Source organism: Vipera berus (genome assembly GCF_964194415.1).
Source record: "Vipera berus genome assembly, chromosome: 2".
Lineage (NCBI taxonomy): Eukaryota > Metazoa > Chordata > Lepidosauria > Squamata > Viperidae > Vipera > Vipera berus.
This window is the reverse complement of record NC_138203.1, coordinates 283,974,043-284,000,163: the sequence shown is the minus strand read 5'-3', so window position 1 is coordinate 284,000,163 and position 26,121 is coordinate 283,974,043. Positions and strand designations below refer to the sequence as shown.

Sequence of the window (26,121 nt, the reverse complement as noted above, 5' to 3'; positions counted from 1 at the left end):
GCTATTGTGTATTCTTTTTTCACTATCTCATCCTGTCGTGGTCAGCAATACATTTGAGTCCAGCTAGGAGGACAAACCCACTTCAGGAGGTCAGTTTCTCAGTTTTTTAAGGTAGTGCTGGCCCTTGAAACCAGATCAACTGTTCAAAATCCACTAGGCAGGAAAGATAAGCAGAAAAGGTGAACAAAAAGACAAGACTTCAACAGAACAGAAATAGATAAAAACAGAGAAGATGTAGGGCAGATTAGAAAATGGGGGATTCCTATACTGAATCTATGGAGATTCTCAGTCACCCAAGGCAGAATTTCCCCAACCTTTCCCACTTTGTTGAAGTATCTGTGCGTTTGCCTGCTCCTTGCATAAGGGGGGATGGGCAAGATACACATGCACTCTCAACCACCACTTCTGTGGCCCAGTTCCAAAAGGCTTAATTCTTGGCATCCCCTCCCAGGGAGGAAGAGTTGAGGACTCCTGATCCAGGTCATTGTTGTCCCAAAGGAGTATTTTTCAAAAGACAACTGGATTTTGTTTTTGCTTGAAGGTGTTTCACTTCTCATCCAAGCTGAGAACTGAAGAGGAAAATCAAAGTCCGGTTGTCTAGAAAAATCACCTTTGGGGGTCCTTCATTGAGTCCCACCACAGTAATACAGACAGAAGGACAAATAAAGTGGCCTGAAGGAACCCCCAAAGCAGGAATCCCAAAGATTGCATATTTAATAATAAATAAATAAACGTCACTGTACGGCTGCCCTGGCCCCTTTTGATCAGATTTGCAGCCCCATCCATGACTCTTCCACCTGTCCCAGGAATACATTCACGTTTCCAAGAGGATTCCGGGAGAAAGAAATCTCAGCTGCCCAGAAGTAGCAATCCAATCCGCTTTGCTCATTTCTGCCCAGCTCAATTACCACCGCAGCCATCATCCTCAGCCCCCTATAGCCCTTCTTTGCACTCGCATCTCCTGCCACTCTGGGCCAAACATTCTGTCAGCAGCAGAACTGGGGTTTCCTTTCAGCGTCCAAACGGAACGGGGAACGCGAAGAGGACCTGCGCCGGGCCCTTGAAGCAGAAGATAGGAAAGGCGGTAATTGCTGTAGGAGACGCTCTAGGGTCAGGGGTAGGCAACCTCGGCTCTTTTATAACTGAGGGACTGCAACTCGTAGAATTCCTGAGTCAGCATAGTTAGTCCACGAGTCATAAAAGACCCGAGGTTGCCTACCCCTGCTCTAGGTGTAAATGAGGGAGTCCAATAAAGTTTTGCCTCTTTAGGAGGCAGATGTCTGACCCAGTGTCTTGCTGGCCAGCGGGGTGGGGAAAGTTTTGGCGGGAACGACCTTTAGCTGCTCTTCTACGCCTCAGAAGCTCTGAGGAAGCGGAGCCCCGCCCCTTGTCCCTCCTCCCCTGCAGCCTGGAAAGGGGAGAGGGGAGGGGTAGGGTCCGCCATGACCGAGGGCAGCCTCCGGGGAAGCTTCCCCCGCTCGGACTTCGCCGAAGCGGGAGGACGAATGGCGGCTCCGGGATCTCCTGGGGCGGGAGCAGCAGCGGCCCTTCAGGCGGGGAGTGGAGGCGGCGGGGAATCCGGGGAAAGCAACGACGGCGGCCTTCCCGAGGACACCCGCAGCTCCGAGGCCGAGCGCCGGCGCTTCCGCAGCTACCGCTCCCGGGAAGCCGAGGGGCCGCGGGCGCTCTGCAGCCGCCTGCACCGGCTGTGCCGCGGGTGGCTGCGGCCGGAGCGCAGTAGCAAAGCCGAGATGCTGGACCGGGTGGTGCTGGAGCAGCTGCTGGCCCTATTGCCACCGGAGCTGGCGGGCTGGCTGCGGGAGTGCGGGGCGGAGAGCTGCGCCCAGGCGGTGGCCCTGGCCGAGGGCTTCCTGCTCGGCCCGACATCCACCCAGGAGTTCGGGAAGGGGCGGCAGGTGAGAGACTTTCATCACGCTGGGATGGCGTAATCGTCTGTGGGAATAACATTGTGGGACACTATTCCCACCTTCTCACTTCCCACATAGTTTATCCTGGACTGGACAGCCGCAATGCAAAAGGTATCCCACATGTTGATGGGCATGGACGGGATGAGAAATGTCATAAAATTCATAGTTTTCCAGTGAGTACAACGAGAGGATCGGAAAAATACTTTCAGAATTGCAAGATTATGTTAACAAAGATAGAGCTATTTAACTGAGCTTTCTCTTACTTTATACACGTGTGTACCCTTACGGATATTATTAACATATGTCATAAAATCCATATTTATACTTTATGATTTCCTGTCACTTAAATCTACCCGAATACAGTCAAACATCTAGATTATGTGAACCTGGTACAGGGCCATAACCCTAGATATTTACACTACATGATCTACATAATGCATGGGGCTAAACAGAATGGAACATCTAGGCTTTAATATACCATCTACTATCACAATAGTGAGGGAAAGCTACAGATTGACATAACTTTACACCAGGAGTTCCCAACCGGAACAATATTCCAAGGAGTGCAAAAAACTTGGTTTTTCAAAATTATAGTGTACATGGATAATTTGTTGCCGTTATTTCGAACTTTTCTAAGGATATATCAGAAGTGTTCTAGAGCTGCGAGATATAGAAAGGGTTGGGAACCACTGCTTTACACTTTATGCACATCTCCACAGTTTGTTGTCCTAACTCCCCTGTGTTTCTCAATTTATTACCTAAAAATGTCAAGTTCTGATCTGTAAGTTTCTATCAATCATGTCACAGAATATTGCTCTAAAAAGCAGTTTAAGAAAGGGTCTGTCAGTGGGCAGTTTTTGGTTATGGAAGTTCCTGTCATTGTGTTCATAACTGTTACTAATTCTAGTTGGTTCCATTCTCAATTTGTGGCACGTCATTCTTTTAGCAGAGAAGAGCAATAAAGATGATTAGGGAACCGGAGGGTAAAACATATAAAAAACGGTTGCTGAAACTGGGTATGTCTATTTAATGAAAAGGACTAAGCGTTACATGATACCAGTGTTCCAAAATCTCAGGTTGCCACAAAGAAGAGGGAGGCAAGCTATTCTCCAAAGCACCTGAAGGCAGACAAGAAGCAATGGATGGAAACTAATCAAGGAGGGAAGAAACCTAGAACTAAGGAAAAATTTAATCAGTGGAACAACTTGCCTCCAGAAGTTGTGAATGCTCCAACACTGGAAGTTTTTAAGAGGAGATTGGACAACCCTTTGTCTGAAATGGTGTAGGGTTTCCTGCTTGAGCAGGGGGTTGGATTAGAAAACTTCCAACCTCCCTTCCAACTCTATTATTCTATTCTGTTCCAGTTCACCTTAGTCTCCGTGTACTTATTAAGGACAATATATCATTCACTGAAGTTGGATATCGTTCTGAATCATTTTGCAAAAATGGTTTATTGGGCAAATCTGCCAACAGAGATTCTCCCTAGTTCAGCTTTTCTTTTCTATATATTCAAAATTATCTTAAAACATTTATCAGTAAAAGTTAAACCTGACTGGGAATTTGACATGAGAAAAAAAATGAAGTATCCAAATTGCCTTTAGTGAGAGTCACAATGTTTTCAGTGGGTGCATTTTACCTTTGAAAACATCTCAGTGTTCACTTCAAGCTCTCCCTCTGAACTACCAAGTTGGTGGTTTCCTCATGCAGGAAGCACAGGGAAGCCACCCCAAAAGGGAGGGGAGATTGATCCTGTCTCTATCAGGATATAAATGCCCCCAAATCTAAAGGAAAAAGAGTATGAGATGTACAGGCATAAATACATTCATAAAAAGGAAAGGCCACAATGGTCAGGTGATTATCAACAAATAATAGCCTTCCACAGAGCAGGATTTCTCAAGTTTTCTTTTATGGACTTGAGTTCGAAAAGTTCAATTGGAGAGAAAAAGGTAAGGCAAGTGAACTAACATGGTTAAAGTCATTTGAATCATAAATCAGGCCATTCTATCACTTGCAGGAGCCATTCATGGGGGAGATCTCAGCAGAGCTCCAGGAAAGAGTAGATCCATCCAATGATTCTGAAGATCTTTCATTCAGGAGGATCCAACTGGGACCACCTTGCCAGGTAAGTTAAGAGTTTTTTTGTGAAAGGTTTAAACCCCTTCTATTCATGAGCTTCTTTGAAAACCAAATGCTGAGTCCGTGTGCATTTCAACCTGGTTTCCTCACAGAATGACCCATTTAGAAAATGTAATATGTGTGTTTGGACAGTTTAATCTTTCTTAGTGATTAATATTTATATGTTACTTACATATAAGGTCTATACATATGTTATATATAGTATGTCTAAATGTGTGCTACGTATGTGTACACTTTGAAAGCAAGCAACTAAATTTCATTTTTAATGTGTGCCATTGTGCCCACAGTAAAAAATTACAATAAAGGTTATCTGTCTTTCTGTCTGTCTATCATCTATCTATCTATCTATCTATCTGTCTATCTAAATATTTTTCAAAAAACTTTGGAAAAGCAGATAAAAAAATAAAAACCATGAAGCGAAACAATACCAATTGTACAAAAATTGCTTTAGAAATAGGCCAATATTTCCACTTAAAAATTAATTACAGTATGCACAAATTTCTCATATAATGACCCCTAAGTCAAAGGTGACAGGTTTTCCTGGTAAGACTGTTGGTCAATTGACTTGATATTTCCAGAATCATGTACATTTTTAAAAGAGGCCAGGTAAAAAATTCTTAGTCGGTATCTCTTGTTTTCTAAGAAATGTGTATTTTACTGGACCAGAGAGATGAGGCCATGGGATTCCCCTACCCAAAACCATTTTGGTGAGTTATTCCAAGCCTGGAGAGGGGGGTCCCCAAGAAATATCATTCTGCCACTTGGATGGATCTAAGTCATACTTTCTGCCTTTAAAACAGCAGCATGGAAGAGGTACAGTATGTCTGTCCTACAAGAAAATATCCATTTGTCTCTTGCAAAACTCTCTTTTCTGTGTTGGAAGCAGGGTGGATTTGATTTAAATCAAGTGAATTTAAATCATGATTTAAATCACTAGTAAAAAGGCTCAATTTAAATCAACTCGATTTAAATCATAATTTTTAAAGAGCACTGTCATCTCTGTCCCGCAGCGACTCCTCCTCTGACCCGCTGTTGACTCACTGAAAGTCTCATTCACTTTAATGGGATGGCTGGTGATGCAGCAGTGACACAACAAGGTGAGGAACGTGGCGGGCAGCAAGTGAGTGGATGTCTGCTAACAGGCGCTGCCATGATGGATCTGAAATGACAGGTGCTCTTTAAATGTCAGGACTCATTCTTGCTGGTAATTAGAATCCTTAATATTATTTGCAAAGAAAATGAAGGATCCCTATTTAGAATAATAAGCTGTCAGGTTAGTAAAAAAGCAATATCAGAACCGATTTTAGGTTAATAAGTTAATCCCACATAGTTGGAGAACTATTCAAATTCTTTTATTTAATTAAAACACTAAGCGCCTGGTACAGATGCATTTCTCTTCAAACAATCACGCAGTTTGTAGTGTATGTAGATTTGCAAAACAATGGGATAAAGGAATATTCCTGAACTTTGTTTTATGATTTATCTCATGGTTACTGTGAAATTGTGTGAATGCATCAATGCAGTGCATGTTATCTCAGCTTACAAAGCTTGGATACCAAAAATGTAAATATTGTAGAATATACAGCCTCATGCTATATAACTAAGCTCCATTTCATACTGAACAAACTAAATTATTAATGAATCTTAAATAGAAAACTATATTTAGATAGATTTTTTACTCCAAAAGCATTTTATTAAAATAAATTTAATAAAAAAATCTGATTTCAATAAAAAAATCCAATTTAAATAAAACAAATCCGTTTTTTTAAAAAAATCATTGATTATGATCCACCCTGATAGGAAATAAGAAAGAAAACATAAGAGAGGACTGTCTCATGGGAAAGATTTTCTTTTTCTTTCTAGGATACAGATCCCTTTGAGGAGGTGGCTGTGGACTTCACAGAGGGGGAGTGGTCACTGCTGGATTCTGGCCAGAAGGCCTTGTGCATGGAAGTCATGCTGGAGGTTTCTAGGAATATGGCCGCTCTGGGTAAGGACCCTCATTGGTCTGGGTTCAGTTTATTGGGAAAGGTTTTCAGTGGCAGCTGAACATGGAAGATACTTGCACTCAGATATTTAAAATGGCCAGAACTGTACCTGGCCACCACCTGTAAAACCTCTCCTAATCTCAAGAAAATCAGGGTCAGAGTGTGTAGCATGTAGCTAATATCCAGTGTACAGCGACAGGTGAAAACACTCTCATATACGTCCCCAGGCAGTTATGGCTCATGTTAAAGAATGTCGCTGGTTGATTTTCTGTATATATAATTAGTCTGGAATAGTATTTACTCTTGATTTGTACATATCACCACGAGGTAGGCTTTAATAGCACCTGTTACCTGTGTTCAGTCAAGTACATCCTTATCTTTCACCAGCGGCACTCTAGACATCTCTTCCTCTGTTTCATCCCACTCAGTTTCTCTATATACCATGGAAGATAGAGAGGTCTGTGGGTGAGGAGAGGTTGCATGGGTGCAAACATATCCAGAGTCTCAGTCACCTTCCTGTTCCAAACAGTGATTAAGAGCTTGAGTGTACCTTGCAGTACATCAGCAGTTATAACCCTCAGTTCTTTCTGCAAGCCATTTGGATCCAGCAGTCGCTTGTGGCGGACCAGTTCAATAGGTCCTGCCTCCCTGCAGGGGGTACAACTTTTCAGAAACTCATTGACACAAAATTGTGACCTGAGCAAATGGAAGGACCAAAGACAAGGCCACCAATGTATAGCATTTAACTAATATCCAGTGGACAGCCACAGGTGCAAAGAGTTCCATACATTAGGGCTTTTCAACCTTTTCACCCATTGTACCACATTTAGGATATGGCAACATTCCAGTACCACCAGTCACCTAGGAAGGTATCAAAAACTTGATGACGCAAAAAAAGGGACAAAAAGTGATGAAGTACAGGTAGTCCTCGACTTACAACAGTTCGCTTACTGACTGTTCAAAGTTACAATGACACTGAAAAAATACTCCCCAAGCCACAGCCGAGCAACTCACCTGCCTCCCCACCCGGCGGCACTCTTCCTCCAGTCTGAGGTTTTCATTGTTGTGAGCATTTGTTTTGAGGATTGGCAGCAGGGGTGGAGTGGGTATGTGTTTGGTTTTTATTCCACCCGTCTGCTGGGTGGTTGGAGCAGGTTTTGGTCACTTCACATGATCCTGGGACACTGTGACCATCATAAATATGAATCAGTTGCCAAGCATCTGAATGTAAATCACAAGACCCGGGAGATGCTGCAACATTCCAGCTGATTGGCTGGCACTTCTTCTGGGCTCAGAAGTGGCAGGATCAGCACCGAGCTCTAACTGGAGCCTGGCGCTGATCCTAGCGCTTCCACTGAGCCCTGACAGCCCCGAAGAAGCACTGATCCTGGAGCTTCCGCTGAGCCCTGACAGCCCTGCAGCTCCAGTCATCTCTCGCTCAGGCTTCTGTAGTGCTGCCACCAGTTCAGCTCATTCCCCTCCCCCGCTACCACTTTTCTAGAATGGTCGTGCACCACCTGCCAGGTGCCAATGTACCACAGGTGGTACCCATACCACTGGTTGAAAAGCCCTGCCATACACTACACTTTGATTCTCTTTAACAGCCAGCCCCACCCCCGCCCCGGATCCCAAACCAGCTGGGCTATTTCATGGGCAATTTTGTCCAAAGTTGTCATTACAGCTACTCTTCAAGAAAACAACTAAGGCCTTGGCACAAATGCTCACCATAGCTTTGTGAAAGGCCTTAGATCAGGGGTGTCAAACTGCCGGCCCACGGTCCAGACGTGTCATGTAGAAGCTACGCCCACCCCATTGCCGGCAATGGCAAAACAGTCCTGATAAGTCTCGTGACATCACATGATGTCGCGAGTTTGACACGTCTGCCTTAGTTACTCCACAGAAATGCCTGGGAAGATTGACCTATCAGCACCAAAGCCTTAATCTGGTTCAGGGCTGAAAAATCTTGAGGTTTCCATTAGAGTGTCCTAGGACCTAGATAACAATTTCAACCCAACATCTCCTAGTTTTAACACATGGCTGATACCCAACCTAAAACTCGGGCATATTTTTGACAGGGAGAGACAACCCCCCTCCCTTCCTAATAATTTTGAATTCTAATGAGAATTTCTGTTTTTTTTCCCCAAACTAGGTGATGGTGATGGGCTGGAAAATGAGAATGACAAACAGCTGAGGTCATTGACACTACAAAGTGGAATGTCTACAAAGAGCCATTCCATATCTTTTACTTTATCTAAAATACAGCAATGGAAATTCACTGAGAGCACTGATACTACTTCACATCAAAGGATCCACACAGGGGACGAACCATATAAATGCCTGGAGTGTGGAAAAAGCTTTTTTTGCAACTTACAACTTTTTAATCATAAGAGGATCCACACTGGGGAGAGACCATATAAATGTATACAGTGTGGAAATGCATTTACTCAGAAAAGTGGTCTTATTAGTCATGAAAGAATCCATACAGGAGAGAAACCGTTTCAACGTACAGAATGTGGAAAGAGCTTTGCTCAGAAAGGAAATCTTAAACTACATCAGACAATCCATAAAGGAGAGAAACCATTTCAATGTATAGAATGTGGAAAGAGCTTTGCTCAGAAAAGACAACTTAATGTTCATGTTAGAATCCACACACGGCAGAGATCGTATAAATGCTTGGAGTGTGGAAAAAGTTTTCATTGGAACAGAGATCTTATTCGTCATGAAAGGATCCACACTGGGGAGAGACCATATAAATGTATACAATGTGGAAATGCGTTTATTCAGAAAAGTGGTCTTATTAGTCATGAAAGAATCCATTCAGGAGAGAAACCATTTCAATGTACAGAATGTGGAAAGAGATTTGCTCAGAAAAGACAACTTAATGTTCATGTTAGAATCCACACAGGGCAGAGATCGCATAAATGCTTGGAGTGTGGAAAAAGCTTTCATTGGAACAGACATCTTATTTGTCATGAAAGGATCCACACTGGGGAGAGACCATATAAATGTATACAATGTGGAAATGCGTTTACTCAGAAAAGTGGTCTTATTAGTCATGAAAGAATCCATACAGGAGAGAGACCATTTCAATGTACAGAATGTGGAAAGAGCTTTGCTCAGAAAGGAAATCTTAAACTACATCAGACAATCCATACAGGAGAGAAACCATTTCAATGTACAGAATGTGGTAAGAGCTTTGCTCGGAAATGCCGACTTAAATTTCATCAGACAACCCATACAGGAGAGAAACCATTTCAATGTACAGAATGTGGAAAGGGCTTTGCTCAGAAAGGACAACTTAATGTTCATGTTAGAATTCACACAGGGCAGAGATCGTATAAATGCTTGGAGTGTGGAAAAAGCTTTCATTGGAACAGTGATCTAATTTGTCATGAAAGGATCCACACTGGGGAAAGACCATACAAGTGCATGGAGTGTGGAAAGCAATTTACTCACAAAAATTATCTTGCTAAACATGAAAAAATCCATACAGGGGAGAGACCACATAAATGCACAGAATGTGGAAAGTGCTTTGCTCAGAAAGGAAAACTTAATTTCCATAAGAGGATCCACACTGGGGAGAGACCATATAAATGTATACAGTGTGGAAAAGCGTTTACTCAGAAAAGTGTTCTTATTAGTCATGAAAGAATCCATACAGGAGAGAAACCATTTCAATGTACAGAATGTGGAAAGAGCTTCGCTCAGAATGGACAACTTAAATTTCATCAGACAATCCATACAGGGGAGAAACCATTTCAGTGTTCAGAATGTGGGAAGAGCTTTTCTCAGAAAAGACAGCTTAATGTTCATGTTAAAATCCACACAGGGCAGAGATCGTTTAAATGCTTCGAGTGTGGAAAAAGCTTTCTTTGGAACAGAGATCTTATTTGTCATGAAAGGATCCACACTGGGGAGAGACCATATAAGTGCATGGAGTGTGGAAAGCAATTTACTCGGAAAATTTATCTTATTAATCATGAAAGAATTCATACAAGGGAAAATAAATGCACAGAATGTGGAAAAAGCTTTGCTCAGAGAAGACAACTTAATGTTCATGTTAGAATCCACACAGGGCAGAGATCATATAAATGCTTGGAGTGTGGGAAAAGTTTTTATTCAAGCACAGAACTTATTCATCATGAAAGGATCCATACTGGGGAGAGACCATATACATGCATGGAGTGTGGAAAGAGCTTTATAGACAAATGGCACCTTGCTTTCCACCAAAAGAGGCACACGCAGGAAAGACCGTATAAATGCATGGACTGTGGAAAAAGCTTTCATTGGAACAGCGATCTTATTTGTCACAAAAGGACCCACACTGGGGAGAGACCATACAAGTGCATGGAATGTGGAAAGCGATTTACTCGGAAAATTTATCTTATTAATCATGAAAGAATCCATACAGGAGAAACACCCTATAAATGCACACAATGTGGAAAAAGCTTTGCTCAAACAGCACAACTTAATGCTCATAAAAGGCTCCACAGAGAATAGATGAATGTAGTGTGAAAAAAGCTTTAATAATCACAAGGCATTTACTCATGAAGGAATCCACACTCAGGAAAAGCCATATATTGCAAGGAGTGTGTGGATATAATTTTTCCTGGGAAAGAACATTTTACTCATCATAAAAGGATATACATAGGGAAGAAACCTAAATGGACAAAGGGGAAAGGCCTCTAGTAGAAACTCCATTAAAGGATTCACACAAGAGAAATCATGTAAATGCAAAGAGTGTGGAAAAGCTAAGCTTTGGAAGGACACCATAATTCTCATAAAATGATGCCCATAGAGGGAAGTATATAAATCCATGGAAGTAGCCTCAGAATAATCTTCGCCCCAAATATTTGAATTCATTCAGAGCAGCGAGGATTTCTGTTGCCTATTTTGACTTGCATTTCTCTCCACACACACCTCCCAATGCTGTAGAAACAGGGATGCAAAATAGGAATTAAACTCTTCAGTTTCTTGCTTTTTGCCCATCACCATTTTACTATCATTTCTGAGCTTCTCGATATCCTCTCAGGGTTGGTGGTTGAGTTCCCCAAACTCATAGTTTTGGGTGACTTCAACCTATCATCCCTGGGGGGATCATCTGAGTTAGTTCGGGAGTTCATGGCTTCCATGACGGCCATGGACCTGATGCAGGTTATTCAGGGCCCAACTCATGGGGGGGGGGTCACACGCTCGATCTGGTTTTTCTATCCGGACGGTGGTTAGATGATTTCGGGGGGGGGTTCTCCAATTATTACACCCCTGTCATGGACCGATCATCATCTCCTGCGGTTGGTCTTCCGTTTTGCCACTCCCCGTCGTGGGGTTGTTGAGCCAATCAGATGGTTCCGTCCTAGGCGCCTGATGGACCCTGAGCAGTTCCAGACGGTGCTGGGGCCCCCACCTGCCTCCTTTGCTCACAGCTCGGTCGATGCCCTAGTGGAAGCCTGGGAAAGGGCAGCCACAGAGGCACTCGACCAAGTTGTACCCATGCGGCCCTTGACCCGGCGCAGATCCCAATGGGCTCCATGGAGCTCCGGGAGATGAAGTGTCGGAGACGGGGCCTAGAGAGCTGTTGGAGATCCAGCCGATCCGAATCCGGCCGGTTACGACTAAGGTCGTTTACGAGAACTTATCTCGCGGCGATGAGGGTGGCGAGGTCTAACCACTTCGCCACTCTCATCGCGTCCGCAGATAATCGCCCGGCCGCCCTGTTTAGGGTAACTCGCTCTCTCCTTAATCGGGAGGTGAGGGAGGACCCCTTGCAGGGTCGAGCCGAGGAGTTTAGTCGATTTCTGTCGGACAAAATCGCTCAAATCCGGACCAGTCTGGACTCCGACTGGGCAGAGTCTGACGATGAGGATACGGGCGGCCTTGTTGATTTAATCTGGGAAGAGTTCGACCCTGTGACTCCTGAAGAAGTGGACAAGATCATGGGGAAGCTGAGCTCCACCACGTGTTTGTTGGACCCGTGCCCCTCCTGGCTGACTTATGCAGCCCGGGATGGGACACGAGGCTGGCTCCAGGCAGTGATTACTGCTTCTTTGAGTCAGGGTAGTTTTCCCGCCGCCTTAAAGGAGGCGGTGGTGAGACCCCTCCTCAAGAAGCCTGCCTTGGACCCAGCAATTTTAAACAACTATCGTCCGGTCTCCAACCTTCGCTTTTTGGCGAAGGTTGTTGAGAGTGTGGTGGCGCATCAGCTCCCTTTGTTCTTGGAGGAAGCTGACTACCTAGACCCGTACCAATCGGGTTTCAGGCCCGGGTACAGCATGGAGACGGCATTGGTCGCGCTGGTGAATGATCTCTGGCGGGCTCGGGACAGGGGTTGTTTCTCTGTCCTAGTCCTTTTAGACCTCTCAGCGGCTTTTGATACCATCGACCATGGTATCCTGCTGCGACGTCTCAGGGGGTTAGGAGTGGGAGGCACAGTTCTCCAGTGGTTCTCCTCTTACCTTCTGGGACGTTCGCAGTCGGTGTAGGCAGGGGGGCAGAGATCGACCCTGAGACCTCTCATTTGTGGAGTTCCTCAGGGATTGGTTCTCTCGCCTCTCCTGTTCAACATCTATATGAAGCCGTTGGGTGAGATCATTCGTGGTTTTGGAGTTGGGTATCACCAATATGCTGATGATACCCAGCTTTTTATTTCGACCCCAAACCACCCCAGTGATGCCCTCGACGTGATGTTCCGTTGCCTGGAGGCGGTCCGGGTCTGGATGGGGAGGAACAGGCTTCGACTCAACCCTGACAAGACTGAGTGGCTGTTCGTGCTGGCATTCCGGGAAATTCCGATCATTCCATCACTGGCCATGGGGGGTGAGCTATTACCCCCCGTAGATAGGGCCCGCAACTTGGGGGTCCTTCTAGACTCACAGCTCTCTTTGGAAGAGCATATTGGAGCTGTGACTAGGGGGGCCTTTGCCCAGGTTCGCCTGGTGCGCCAGTTGCGGCCCTATCTAGACCGGGATGCCTTGCGCACAGTCACTCATGCGCTCGTGACCTCTTGTCTAGACTACTGTAATGCTCTCTACATGGGGCTGCCCTTGAGGTCCACCCGGAGACTCCAACTGGTGCAGAATGCAGCCGCGCGAGTTGTCTTGGGAGTTTCCCGATACTCCCATGTTACACCTTTGCTCCGCGAGCTGCATTGGCTACCGGTTGCTCTCCGGGTGAGGTCCAAGGTGTTAGTTATGACTTACAAAGCCCTTCATGGCATGGGTCCGGATTACCTACGGCAACACCTGCGGCCAGCGTCAACTTCCCTCCATCCAGTGCGCTCCCACAGAGAGGGCCTCCTCAGGGTGCCGCCGATCAAAGAATGCCGATTGGTGACCCCCCAGGGGGAGAGCGTTCTCTGTGGGCACACCAGACCTTTGGAACCGCTTACCGGTTGAGCTCCGGATGGCCCCCGACCTTCGCTCCTTCCGGCGCGATCTCAAAACATTCTTTTTCGAACAAGCTGGCCTGGTCTGACGGGATGGGGTTGGGTTTTTAAAACTAGTTTTAACTTTAATATGTATTGATTTTATGGGCATGATGTTTAATGACTTTTTAATTTTTGTATTCGATTTTTATTGTGTATTGCCCTGTTCACCGCCCTGAGTCCTTCGGGAGAAGGGCGGTATAGAAATCAAATTATTAAATTAAATTAAATTAAATTTCCAACTAGAGCACTGGTGGGTTCCTTGATTTCCCTCATAATTTATCTAAAAAGCTATATATAAAACAGAATCCACATGCATTTATCAAATTTAGAAAGCATTTTCATCTGCAGTTTCGTTAATTCCCACAAAATGGTGGTCTTGTTTTTTCTGTTCTCTTAAGATTTATCTGAACAAGTCTTCTCCTTTGTCTTTGTTATCTTCTGACCAGAAGGAAGAGTGAGATCAGCCCCAGAAAGACAACCTCTTTTTGAGCAGTTGCCAAGGCAATTGATCCTCACTACTTGAGTTTCTGAATACATTTTGGAAAAGAAACACTATACTCTTGGAACCTTGCTAATAAACTCTTATGTCCTGTAATACTACAGTCCGCTGTTGTGTATTCTTTTTTCACCATCTCATCCTGTCGTGGTCAGCAATACCAAGCCCCACATTTGAGTCTAGCTAGGAGGAGAAACCCACTTCAGGAGGCCAATTTCTCAGTTTTTTAAGGTAGTGCATGCCCTTGAAACCAGATCAGCTCTTCAAAATCCACCAGGCAGGAAAGATTAAGCAGAAAAGGTGAACAAAAAGCCAAGACTTCAACAGAACAGAAATAGATATAAAACAGAAAAGATGTCGGGCAGATTGTACTCTTTAGAAAATGGGGGGTTCTCAGTCATGCAGGGCAGAATTCCCCCAACCTTTCCCACTTTGTTGAAGTATCTGTGCATTTGCCCGCTCTTTGCATAAGTGGGGATGTGTGGGTACACATGTACTCTTGGCCGCCACTTCTGTGGCCCAGTTCCGAAGGGCTTAATTCTTGGCATCCCCTTCTGGGGAGGGAGAGTTGAGGACTCCTGATTCAGGTCATGGCTGTCCTAAAGGTGTTTTTTCTAAAGACAACTGGATTTTGTTTTTGCTTGAAGGTGTTTCGCTTCTCATTCAAGAAGCTGAGAACTGAAGAGGGAAAACAAAGTCCGGTTGTCTTGAAAAATCACCTTTGGGGGTTCTTCATTGAGTCCCATCACAGTAATACAGACAGAAGGACAAATAAAGTGGCCTGAATCTCCAAAGCATGAATCGATTGCATGTTTAATACTAAATAAACGTCACTGTATGGCTGCCATGGCCTCTTGTTATCAGATTTGCAGCACTATCCATGTCTCTTCCATCTGTCCCAGGAACATAAAATCCACGTCTCCAAGAGGATTCCAGAAGAAAGAAATCTCAGCTGCCCAGAAGCAGCAATCCAATCCCCTTTACTCATTTCTGCCCAGCTCAATCACCACCGCAGCCATCATCCTCAGCCCCCTATAGCCCTTCTCTGCACTCGCATCTCCTGCCACTCTGGGAAAAACGTTCTGTCAGCAGCAGAACTGGGGTTTCCTTTCAGCGTCCAAACGGAAAAGGGAACGCGAAGAGGACTTGCGCCGGCCCTTGAAGCAGAGAACAGGAAAGGCGGTAATTGTTGTAGGAGACCCTCTAAGGTCAGGGGTAGGCAACCAAGGCTCTTTTATGACCAAGGGACTTCACCTCCCAGAATTCCTGAGTCAGAATAGTTGAAGTCCACGAGTCATAAAAGAGCCGAGTTTGCCTACCCCTGCTCTAGGTTTAAATGGGGGAGTCCAATGGGGTTTTGCCTCTCTTGGAGGCAGGCGTCTCTGACCCAGTGTCTTGCTGGGCAGCGGGGCGGGGAAAGTTTTGGCGGGAACGACCTTTAGCTGCTCTTCTCCGCCTCAGAAGCTCTGAGGAAGCGGAGCCCCGCCCCTTGTCGCCATCCCTGAAACCGGGAAAGAGGCGGGGCGAGGGGAGCGAACGGGGCAGGGTCTGCCGTGACCGAGGGCGGCCTAGGAAGGAGCTTCCCCCACTCGGGCTTCGCCGAAGTGGGAGGCCGAATGGCAGCCCCGGGATCTCCTTGGGCGGGAGCCCTTAAGGCGGGGAGCGGAGGTGGCGGGGAATCCGGGGAAAGCGACGACTACGGCCCCCGCAGCTCCGAGGCCGAGCGCCGGCGCTTCCGCAGCTGTCGCCCCCGGGAGGTCGAGGGGCCCCGGGCGCTTTGCAGCCGCCTGCACCGGCTGTGCCGCGAGTGGCTGCAGCCGGAACGGAGCTGCAAAGCCGAGATGGTGGACCGGGTGGTGCTGGAGCAGCTGCTGGCCCTGCTGCCCCCGGAGCTGGCGGGCTGGCTGCGGGAGTGCGGGGCGGAGAGCTGCGCCCAGGCGGTGGCCCTGGCCGAGGGCTTCCTGCTCGGCCCGACATCTACCCAGGAGCTCGGGAAGGGGCGGCAGGTGAGAGACTTTCATCACGCTGGGATGGCGTAATCGTCTGTGGAAATAACTTTGTGGGACACTATTCCCACCTTCTCACTTCCCACATAGTTTGTCCTGGACTGGACAGCCGCAATGCAAAAGGTATCCCACATGTTGATGGGCGTGGACGGGATGAGAAATGTCATAAAATTCATAGGTTTTCCAGCGAGTACAAGGAGAGGATCGGAAAAATGCTTTCAGAATTGCAAGATTATGTTAACAAAGATAGAGCTATTTAACTGAGCTTTCTCTTACTTTATACACGTGTGCATCCTTCCGGATATTATCAACATATGCCATAAAATCAGTATTTATACTTTATGATTTCCTGTCACTTAAATTTACCCGAATACAGTCAAACATCTAGATTATGTGAACCTGGTGCAGGGCCATAACACTAGATACACATTATATATTTACACTACATGATCTACATAATGCGTGGTGCTAAACAAAATAGAACATCTAGGCTTTGATAGACCAGGTACTATCACAATAGGGAGGGAAAGCAACAGATTGACATACCTTTTTACACCAGGAGTTCCCAAACGGGTGCAAGACAATATTCCAGGGGGTGCAAAAAACTTGGTTTTTCAAAATTATACTGTACATGCATAATTTGTTGCCATTATTTCCAACTTTTGTAAGGAGTGGGAGAATATATCAGAAGTGTTCTAGAGCTGTGAGATATAGAAAGGGTTGGGAACCACTGCTTTAAACTTTATGCACATCTCCACAGTTTGTTGTCCTAACTCCCCTGTGTTTCTCAATTTATTACCTAAAAATGTCAAATTGTAATCTGTCAGTTTTTATCAATCATGTCACAGAATATTGTTCTAAAAAGCAGTTTAAGAAACTGTCCTGTCAGTGGGCAGTTTTTGGTTATGGAAGTTCCTGTCATTGTGTTCATAACTGTTACTAATTCTAGTTGGTTCCATTCTCAATTTGTGGCACGTCATTCTTTTAGCAGAGAAGAGCAATAAAGATGATTAGGGGACCTGAGGCTAAAACATATAAAGAACAGTTGTTGGAACTGGGTATGTCTATTTAATGAAAAGAAGGACTAAGGGTTACATGATACCAGTGTTCCAAAATCTCAACTTGCCACAAAGAAGAGGGAGGCAAGCTATTCTCCAAAGCACCTGAAGGCAGACAAGAAGCAATGGATGAGAAGAAACCTAGAACTAAGGAAAAATTTAATCAGTGGAACAACTTGCCTTCAGAAGTTGTGAATGCTCCAACACTGGAAGTTTTTAAGAGGAGATTGGACAACCATTTGTCTGAAATGGTGTAGGGCTTCCTGCCTGAGTAGGAGGTTGGATTAGAAGACCTCTAAGCTCCCTTCCAACTCTATTATTCTATTCTGTTCCAGTTCACCTTAGTCTCCGTGTACTTATTAAGGAGAATATATCATTCACTGAAGTTGGATATCGTTCTGAATCATTTTGCAAAAGTGGTTTATTGGGCAAATCTGCCAACAGAGATTCTCCCTAGTTCAGCTTTTCTTTTCTATATATTCAAAATTATCTTAAAACATTTATCAGTAAAAGTTAAACCTGACTGGGAATTTGACATGAGAAAAAATGAAGTATCCAAATTGCCTTTAGTGAGAGTCACAATGTTTTCAGTGGGTGCATTTTACCCTTGAAAACATCTCAGTGTTCACTTCAAGCTCTCCCTCTGAACTACCAAGTTGGTGGTTTCCTCACTGCAAGAAGCACAGAGAAGCCACCACGAAAGGAAAGGGAGATTGATCCTGTCCTTCTCAGGAGATTAAAGAGCCAAATCTAAAGGAAAAAGAGTACGAGGTAGTACAGGCATAAATACATTCATAAAAAGCAAAGGCCACAATGGTCAAGTAAAGGGGAGGAGCTAAAGAGGCGTCTCCTGATCAGAAGGAAAAGGAAATAAAGAACAATGAAGTATTTCACAAAAATGGCAGGCGATTATCAAGAAATAATAGCCATCCACAGAGCAGGTGTTTTCAAGTTCTCTTATATTGATTTGAGTTTGAAAAGAATTTGAGTTTGAAATTCGAGAGAAAAAGGTAAAGCAGCCAATTAACATGGTTAAGGTCATTTGAAAGTGGATCATAAATCAGGCTATTCGATCACTTGCAGGAGCTATTCATGGGGGAGATTTCAGCAGAGCTCCAGGGAAGAGGAGATCCATCCAATGATTCTAAAGATCTTTCTTTCAGGAGGATCCAACTGGGACCACTTTGCCAGGTAAGTTAAGGTTTTTTTTGAAAAGTTTAAACCCCTTCTATTCATGAGCTTTGAAAACCAAATGCTGAGTCCGTGTGCATTTAAACCTGATTTCCTCACAAAATGACCCATTTAGAAAATGTAATATACTGTATATGTTGGAACAGTTTAATATTTCTTGGTGATTAATATTTATATGTTACATGTAAGGATGTAGGTCTATACATATGTTATATATAGTATGTCTAAATATGTGTAATGTGCGTGTACACTTTGAAAGCAAGCAACTAAATTTCATTTTTAATGTGTGCCATTGTGCCCACAATAAAAAATTACAATAAAGGTTGTCTGTCTGTCTGTCTGTCCATCTATCTTATCTATCTAAATAGTTTTCAAAAAAACTTTGGAAAAACAGATAAAAAATAAAAACCATGAAGCGAAACAATACCAATTGTACAAATATTGCTTTAGAAATAGGCCAATATATCCACTTAAAAATAAATTACAGTATGCACAAATTTCTCATATAAAGACCCCTAAGTCAAAGGTCAGGCTGTTGGTCAAGTGACTTGATATTTCCAGAATCATGTACATTTTGAAATAGGTCAGATAAAAAATTCTTAGTATCTCTTGTTGTCTAAGAAATGTGTATTTTACTGGGCAGAGAGATGAGGCCATGGGATTCCTATACCCAAAACCATTTTGGTGAGTTATTCCAGGCCTGGGGAGGAGGGTGCCCGAGGAATACCATTCTGCCACTTGGATGCATTTAAGTCATACTATCTGCCTTTAAAACAGCAGCATGGAAGAGGTATGTCTGTCCTACAGGAAAATATCAATTTGTCTCTTGGAAAACTCTTTTCTGTGTTGGAAGCAGGGTGGATTTGATTTAAATCAAGTGGATTTAAATCAACTCAATTTAAATCATAATTTTTAAAGAGCACTGTCATCTGTGTCCCGCAGCGACTCCTCCGACCCACTGTTGACTCACTGAAAGTCTCATTCACTTTAATGGGATGGCTGGTGATGCGGCAGTAACACAACAAGGTGAGGAACGTGGCAGGCAGCAGGTGAGTTAATGTCCCCTAACAGGCGCTGCCATGATGGATCTGAAATGACAGGTGCTCTTTAAATGTTAGGATTCATTCTTGCTGGTAGTTAGAATCTTTAATATTATTTGCAAACAAAATGAAGTTTTCCTATTTAGAATAATGTCAGATTAGTAAAACAGCAATATCAGAAATGATTTTAGGTTAATTAGTTAATCACAAATAGTTGGAGAACTATTCAAATTCTTTTATTTAATTAAAACACTTAGCGCCTGGTATAGATGCATTTCTCTTCAAACAATCATACTGTTTGTAGTGTACATAGCTTTGCAAAACAATGGAATAAAGGAATATTCCTGAACTTTGTTTTATGATTTATCTCATGGTTACTGTGAAATTGTGTGAATGCATCATTGCCGTGCACGATATCTCAGCTTAGAGAGCTTGGATACCAAAAATGTAAATATTGCAGAATATACAGCCTTATGCTACATACGTAAGCTCCATTTCATGCTGAATAAACTAAATTATCAATGAATCTTAAATAAAAAACTATATTTAGATAGATTTTTTTACTCCAAAAGCATTTTTTATTTTTATTTATTTTTATTACATTTATATCCCGCCCTTCTCCGAAGACTCAGGGCGGCTTACAAGCTTAGCAGTAGCCTTCATTCTATGTATATGCCTGCTTGTTAGGGCTTTCACACACACACACCCCAAGCGGCATTATTACAAAGTCAGCTTATTGCCCCCAACAATCTGGGTCCTCATTTTACCTACCTCGGAAGGATGGAAGGCTGAGTCACCTTGAGCCTGGTGGGATGCGAACCTGCACTAATTGCAGGCAGCTGGTGTTACTTAAGGAGGCATTAGCCCACTGCTCCACCAAGGCTCATAAATAAATTTAATAAAAATCAAAAATATCTGATTTAAATAAAAAATGATTTTTTAATTTTTTTAAAAAAATCATTGATCATTATCCACCCTGATTAGAAGTAAAAAAAACATGAGAGGACTGTTTCATGGGAAAAATTTTCTTTTTCTTTCTAGGACACTGATCCCTTTGAGGAGGTGGCTGTGGATTTCACAGAGGGGGAGTGGTCACTGCTGGATTCTGGCCAGAAGGCCTTGTGCATGGAAGTCATGCTGGAGGTTTCTAGGAATATGGCCGCTCTGGGTAAGGACCCTCATTGGTCTGGGTTCAGTTTATTGGGAAAGGTTTTCAGTGGCAGCTGAACATGGAAGATACTTGCACTCAGATATTTAAAATGGCCAGAACTGTACCTGGCCACCACCTGTAAAACCTCTCCTAATCTCAGGAAAATCAGGGTCAGAATGTGTAGCATGTAGCTAATATCCAGTGTACAGCGACAGGTGAAAACACTCTCATATACGTCCCCAGGCAGTTATGGCTCATGTTAAAGAATGTTGCTGGTTGATTTTCTGCATATATAATAAGTCTGGAATAGTATTTACTCTTGATTGTACATATCACCACGAGGTAGGCCTTAATAGCACCTGTTACCTGTGTTCAGTCGAGTTCATCCTTATCTTTCACCAGCGGCACTCTAGACATCTCTTCCTCTGTTTCATCCCACTCAGTTTCTCTATATACCATGGAAGACAAGAGAGGTCTATGGGTGAGGAGAGGTTGCATGGGTGCAAACATATCCAGAGTCTCAGTCACCTTCCTGTTCCAAACAGTGATTAAGAGCTTGAGTGTACCTTGCAGTAGATCAGCAGTTATAACCCTCAGTTCTTTCTGCAATCCATTTGGATACAGTAGTCACCGCTGGCAGACCAGTTCAATAGGTTCTGCCTCCCTGCAGGGGGTACAGCTCTTGAGAAACTTACTGACACAAGATTGCGGCCTGAGCAAATGGTGGGACCAAAGACAAGGCCACTAATGTACAGCATGTAACTAATATCTAGACAGCAACAGGTGCAAAGAGTTCCATACACTACACTTTGATTATCTAACAGCCAGGCCCCCCTGAACCAGCTGAGCTACTTCATGGACAATTTTGTCCAAGGTTGTCATTACAGTTACTCTTCTAGAAAACAACTAAAGCCTTGGCAGAAATGCTCACCATAGCTTTGTGAAAACCTTAGATCAGGGGTGTCAAACTGCCGGCCCACAGACCGGACGTGTCATGTAGAAGCTACGCCCACCCCATTGCCGGCAATGGCAAAACAGTCCTGATACGTCTCATGATGTCACGTGATGTCGCGAGTTTGACATGTGTGTCTTAGATGCTCCACAGAAATTCCTGGGCAGATTGACCTATCAGCAGCACAGCCTTAATCTGGTTCAGGGCTGAAAAATCTTGTGGATACCATTAGAGTGTCCTAGGACCTAGATAACAATTTCAACCCAACATCTAGTTTTAACACATGGCTGATACCCAACTTGATACTCAGATGGGCATATTTTTGACAGGGAGAGACAACCCCCCTCCCTTCCTAGTCATTTTGAATTCTAATGAGAATTTCTGGTGTTTTTTTTTTCAAAATAGGTGATGGTGATGGGCTGGAGAATGAGAATGACAATCAGCTAAGGTCAAAAAAAAGCTTTTTTTGCAACTCACAACTTTTTAATCATAAAAGGATCCACACTGGGGAGGGACTATATAAATGTATACAATGTGGAAATGCATTTATTCAGAAAAGTGGTCTTATTAGTCATGAAAGAATCCATACAGGAGAGAAACCATTTCAATGTACAGAATGTGGAAAGACCTTTCCTCAGAAATGCCGTCTTAAATTTCATCAGACAACCCATACAGGGGAGAAACCGTTTCAATGTACAGAATGTGGAAAGAGCTTTGCTCGGAAATGCCGACTTAAATTTCATCAGACAACCCATACAGGAGAGAAACCATTTCAATGTACAGAATGTGGAAAGAGCTTTGCTCAGAAAGATCAACTTAATGTTCATGTTAAAATCCACACAGGGCAGAGAGCGTATAAATGCTTGGAGTGTGGAAAAAGCTTTCATTGGAACAGCTATCTTATTTGTCATGAAAGGATCCACACTGGGGAGAGACCATATAAATGCATACAATGTGGAAATGCATTTACGCAGAAAAGTGGTCTTATTAGTCATGAAAGAATCCATACAGGAGAGAAACCATTTCAGTGTACAGAATGTGGAAAGAGCTTCACTCACAAAGGACATCTTAAACTTCATCAGACAATCCATACAGGAGAGAAACCATTTCAATGTGCAGAATGTGGAAAGAGCTTTGCTCGGAAATGCCGACTTAAATTTCATCAGACAACCCATACAGGGGAGAAACCATTTCAATGTACAGAATGTGGAAAGAGCTTTGCTCGGAAATGCCGACTTAAATTTCATCAGACAACCCATACAGGAGAGAAACCATTTCAATGTACAGAATGTGGAAAGGGCTTTGCTCAGAAAGGACAACTTAATGTTCATGTTAGAATCCACACAGGGCAGAGATCATATAAATGCTTGGAGTGTGGAAAAAGCTTCCATCGGAACAGCGATCTTATTTGTCATGGAAGGATCCACACTGGGGAGAGACCATACAAGTGCATGGAGTGTGGAAAGCAATTTGCTCAGAAAATTTATCTTGCTAAACATGAAAAAATCCATACAGGGGAGAGACCACATAAATGCACAGAATGTGGAAAGTGCTTTGCTCAGAAAGGAAAACTTAATTTTCATAAGAGGATCCACACTGGGGAGAGACCATATAAATGTATACAGTGTGGAAAAGCGTTTACTCAGAAAAGTGTTCTTATTAGTCATGAAAGAATCCATACAGGGGAGAAATCATTTTAATGTACAGAATGTGGAAACAGCTTTGCTCAAACAGCACAGCTTAATGCTCATGAAAGGCTCCACAGAGAAGAGAGACCATATAGTGTGAAAAAAGCTTTAACAATCACAAGATTTATTATTATTTATTTATTTAATTAATTTGTATACCGCCCTTCTCCCGAAGGACTCAGGGCGGTGAACAGGACAATACATAATAAAAAACAAGATACAAAAATTAAAAAGTAATTAAACAGCAATGCCCGTAAATAAATTAGTACACATTAAAAATTTAAAACCGATTTATAAAACCCAACCCCATCCCATCAGGCCAGGCCAGCTTGTTCAAAAAGGTAGGTTTTGAGATCGCGCCGGAAGGAGCGGAGATCAGGCGCCATCCGGAGCTCGACCGGAAGATGGTTCCATAAATCCGGCGCGCCCACAGAGAACGCCCTCCCCCTGGGGGCCACCAGTCGGCATTCTTTGACTGGTGGCACCCTGAGGAGGCCCTCTCTGTGGGAGCGTACTGGGCAGAGGGAAGTTGACGCCGGCCGCAGGTGCTCCCCAAGGTATTCCGGACCCATGCCATGTAGGGCTTTGTAGGTCATTACTAACACCTTGAATCTCACCTGGAAGACAACTGGAAGCCAATGCAGCTCGCGGAGCAGAGGTGTAACATGGGAGTGTTGGGAAACTCCCAACACAACTCTCGCGGCTGCATTCTGTACCAGTTGGAGCCTCCGAGTGGTCTTCAAGGGTAGCCTCATGTAGAGAGCGTTGCAGTAGTCCAGACGAGAGGTCACGAGCGTGTGAGTGACCATACGTAAGGCATCCCGGTCTAGATAGGGCCGCAACTGGCGCACCATGCGAACCTGGGCGAAGGCCCCCCTAGTCACAGCTACTATATGGTCTTCTAAGGAAAGCTGTGAATCTAGGAGGACTCCCAAGTTGCGAGCCCTATCTACGGGGGGTAATAACTCACCCCCCATAGAGAGGGGTGGAATATCCTGAACATCCTGAGTAAAGAGATTTACTCATGAAGGAATCCACTCTCGGGAAAATCTATATGTTGCAAGGAGTGAGGATATAATTTTTCCTGGGAAAGAACATTTTACTCATAAAAGGATCCACGTAGGGAAGAAACCTAAATGGACAAGGGAAAGACCTCTAGTAGAAACTCTTCATTCAAAGCAGCCAGGATTTCTGTTGCCTATTTTGACTTGCATTTCTCTCCCCTCTCCCAATGCTGTGAAAACAGGGATGCAAAATAAGAATTAAGCTCTTCAGTTTCCAGCTTTTTGCCCATCACCATTTCACTATCATTTCCAACCAGAAGATTGATGGCTTCCTTGATTTCCGTCATAATTTACCTAAAAACTATATATAAAACAGGATCGACATGCGTTTATCAAATTAGAAAGCATTTTCATCTGCAGTTATGTTAATTCCCACAAAATGGTGGTCTTGTTCTTTTCTGTCCTCTTAAAATTTATCTGAATAAGTGTTCTCCTTTCCCTTTATTATCTTCCGACCAGAAGTAGGAGAGAGATCGTCCCCAGAAAGACAACCCGTTTTTGAACAGTTGCCAAGGCAATTGTTACTACTTGAGCTCCCCAATGCATTTTGGAGAAGAAACTCTATACTCTTACAGACTTGGAACCTTACTAATAAACTCTTACATAATGCTACAGTCTGCTATTGTGTATTCTTTTTTCACTATCACCCTGTCGTGGTTAGCAATACTGAACCCCACATTTGAGTCCAGCTAGGAGGACAAACCCACTTCAGGAAGTCAATTTCTCAGTTTTTTAAGGTAGTGCAGACCCTTGAAACCAGATCAGCTCTTCAAAATCCACTAGGTAGGAAAGATCAAGCAGAAAAGCTGAACAAAAATCCAAGACAGAACAGAACAGAAGAGAGTTATAAAAAAGAAAAGATGTAGGGAAGATTGTACTCTTTAGAAAATGGGGGATTCCTTTACTGAATCTATGGAGATTCTCAGTCATCCAGGGCAGAATTTCCCTTTGTGGAAGCATCTGTGCATTTGCCTGTTCCTTGCATAAGTGGGGATGTGCAAGATACACATGCACTCTCTACCGCCACTTCTTTGGCCTGGTTCCGAAAGGCTTAATTTTTGCCATCCCCCCCCCAGAGAGGAAGAGTTGAGGAGTCCTGATCCAGGTCGTGGTTGTCCCAAAGGAGTTTTTTTCAAAAAAACACTAGATTTTGTTTTTGCTTGAAGGCATTTCGCTTCTCATCCAAGAAGCTGAGAACTGAAGAGGAAAATCAAAGTCCGGTTGTCTTGAAAAATCACCTTTGGGGGTCCTTCATTGAGTCCCACCACAGTAATACAGACAACAGGACAAATAAAAGTGGCCTGAAGGAATCCCCACAGCATGAACCGATTGCATATTTAATACTAAATAAACGTAGTCCCTATATGGCTGCCTTGGGCTCTTTTTATAAAGATTTGCAGCACCATCCATGTCTCACCCGGCCCTTCCATCTCTCCCAGGAATACATCCACGTCTCTAAGAGCAGGGCTTTTCAACCTTTTCACCCATTGTACCACTTTTAGGATAAGGCAATGTCCGAGTACCACCAGTCGCCCAGCAAAGTGTCAAAAACTTGATCGAAAAAAAGGAAAAAATAATAAAATACAGGTAGTCCTTGATTTACAACAATTTGCTTAGTGACCGTTTGAAGTTACGATGGCACTGAAAGTGACTTATGACCATTTTTTACACTTATGACTGCTGCAGCATCCCCAGGGTCATGTGATTTACATTCGGATGCTTGGCAACTGATTCATGCTTATGATGGTCACAGTGTCCCAGGGTCATGTGATCACCTTTTGCAACTTTTTGACAAGTGAAGTCAATGGCTGGGGGGGCGGGTAGCTCATCACTCAGGTTGCAGGGTGCCTGTGTGGGGGGAATCCATGGGTCTCTGGTGGAGGGGTGTGGGACGGGTGGGTGCCCTCCTTCCTCTCTCCCATTGTCCTTTCCTTCCTTTTTCTCCTCCTTTGTCCCTCCCTCCCTCAGGTTGCAGGGTGCCTGTGTGGGGGTGGGGGGTGG

The 26,121-nt window shown here is 43.9% G+C and overlaps 1 protein-coding gene across 6 annotated transcripts; it reads left to right on the top strand.

Moving 5' to 3' along the window:
* The first annotated feature begins 1,452 nt into the window (after positions 1-1,452).
* LOC308661152 (neurotrophin receptor-interacting factor homolog) lies at positions 1,453-24,724 on the top strand. 6 transcript variants are annotated; one of them, XM_081315957.1, is made up of 5 exons: positions 1,453-1,916; positions 3,943-4,050; positions 20,308-20,434; positions 21,774-21,816; positions 24,580-24,724. In XM_081315957.1, the coding sequence occupies exons 1-5, from the start codon at positions 1,506-1,508 to the stop codon at positions 24,620-24,622; spliced, it is 732 nt and encodes a 243-aa protein (XP_081172083.1). In that variant the 5' UTR covers positions 1,453-1,505; the 3' UTR covers positions 24,623-24,724. The 6 variants fall into 6 exon arrangements, with proteins under 6 accessions (XP_081172083.1, XP_081172080.1, XP_081172084.1 ...); XM_081315954.1 differs by having other exon boundaries at positions 21,774-24,695; XM_081315958.1 differs by lacking the exons at positions 20,308-20,434; positions 21,774-21,816; positions 24,580-24,724 and adding exons at positions 5,928-6,054; positions 13,922-14,077.
* The last annotated feature ends 1,397 nt before the right edge of the window (positions 24,725-26,121 follow it).

Coding starts and splice junctions, on each gene's coding strand:
- LOC308661152 (XM_081315953.1), top strand. CDS start 1,506: ATGGCGGCTCCGGGATCTCCTGGGGCGGGAGCAGCAGCGGCCCTTCAG. Junction 4,051..5,927: donor AACTGGGACCACCTTGCCAG/GTAAGTTAAGAG, acceptor TTTTCTTTCTAG/GATACAGATCCCTTTGAGGA. Junction 6,055..8,201: donor TAGGAATATGGCCGCTCTGG/GTAAGGACCCTC, acceptor TCCCCAAACTAG/GTGATGGTGATGGGCTGGAA.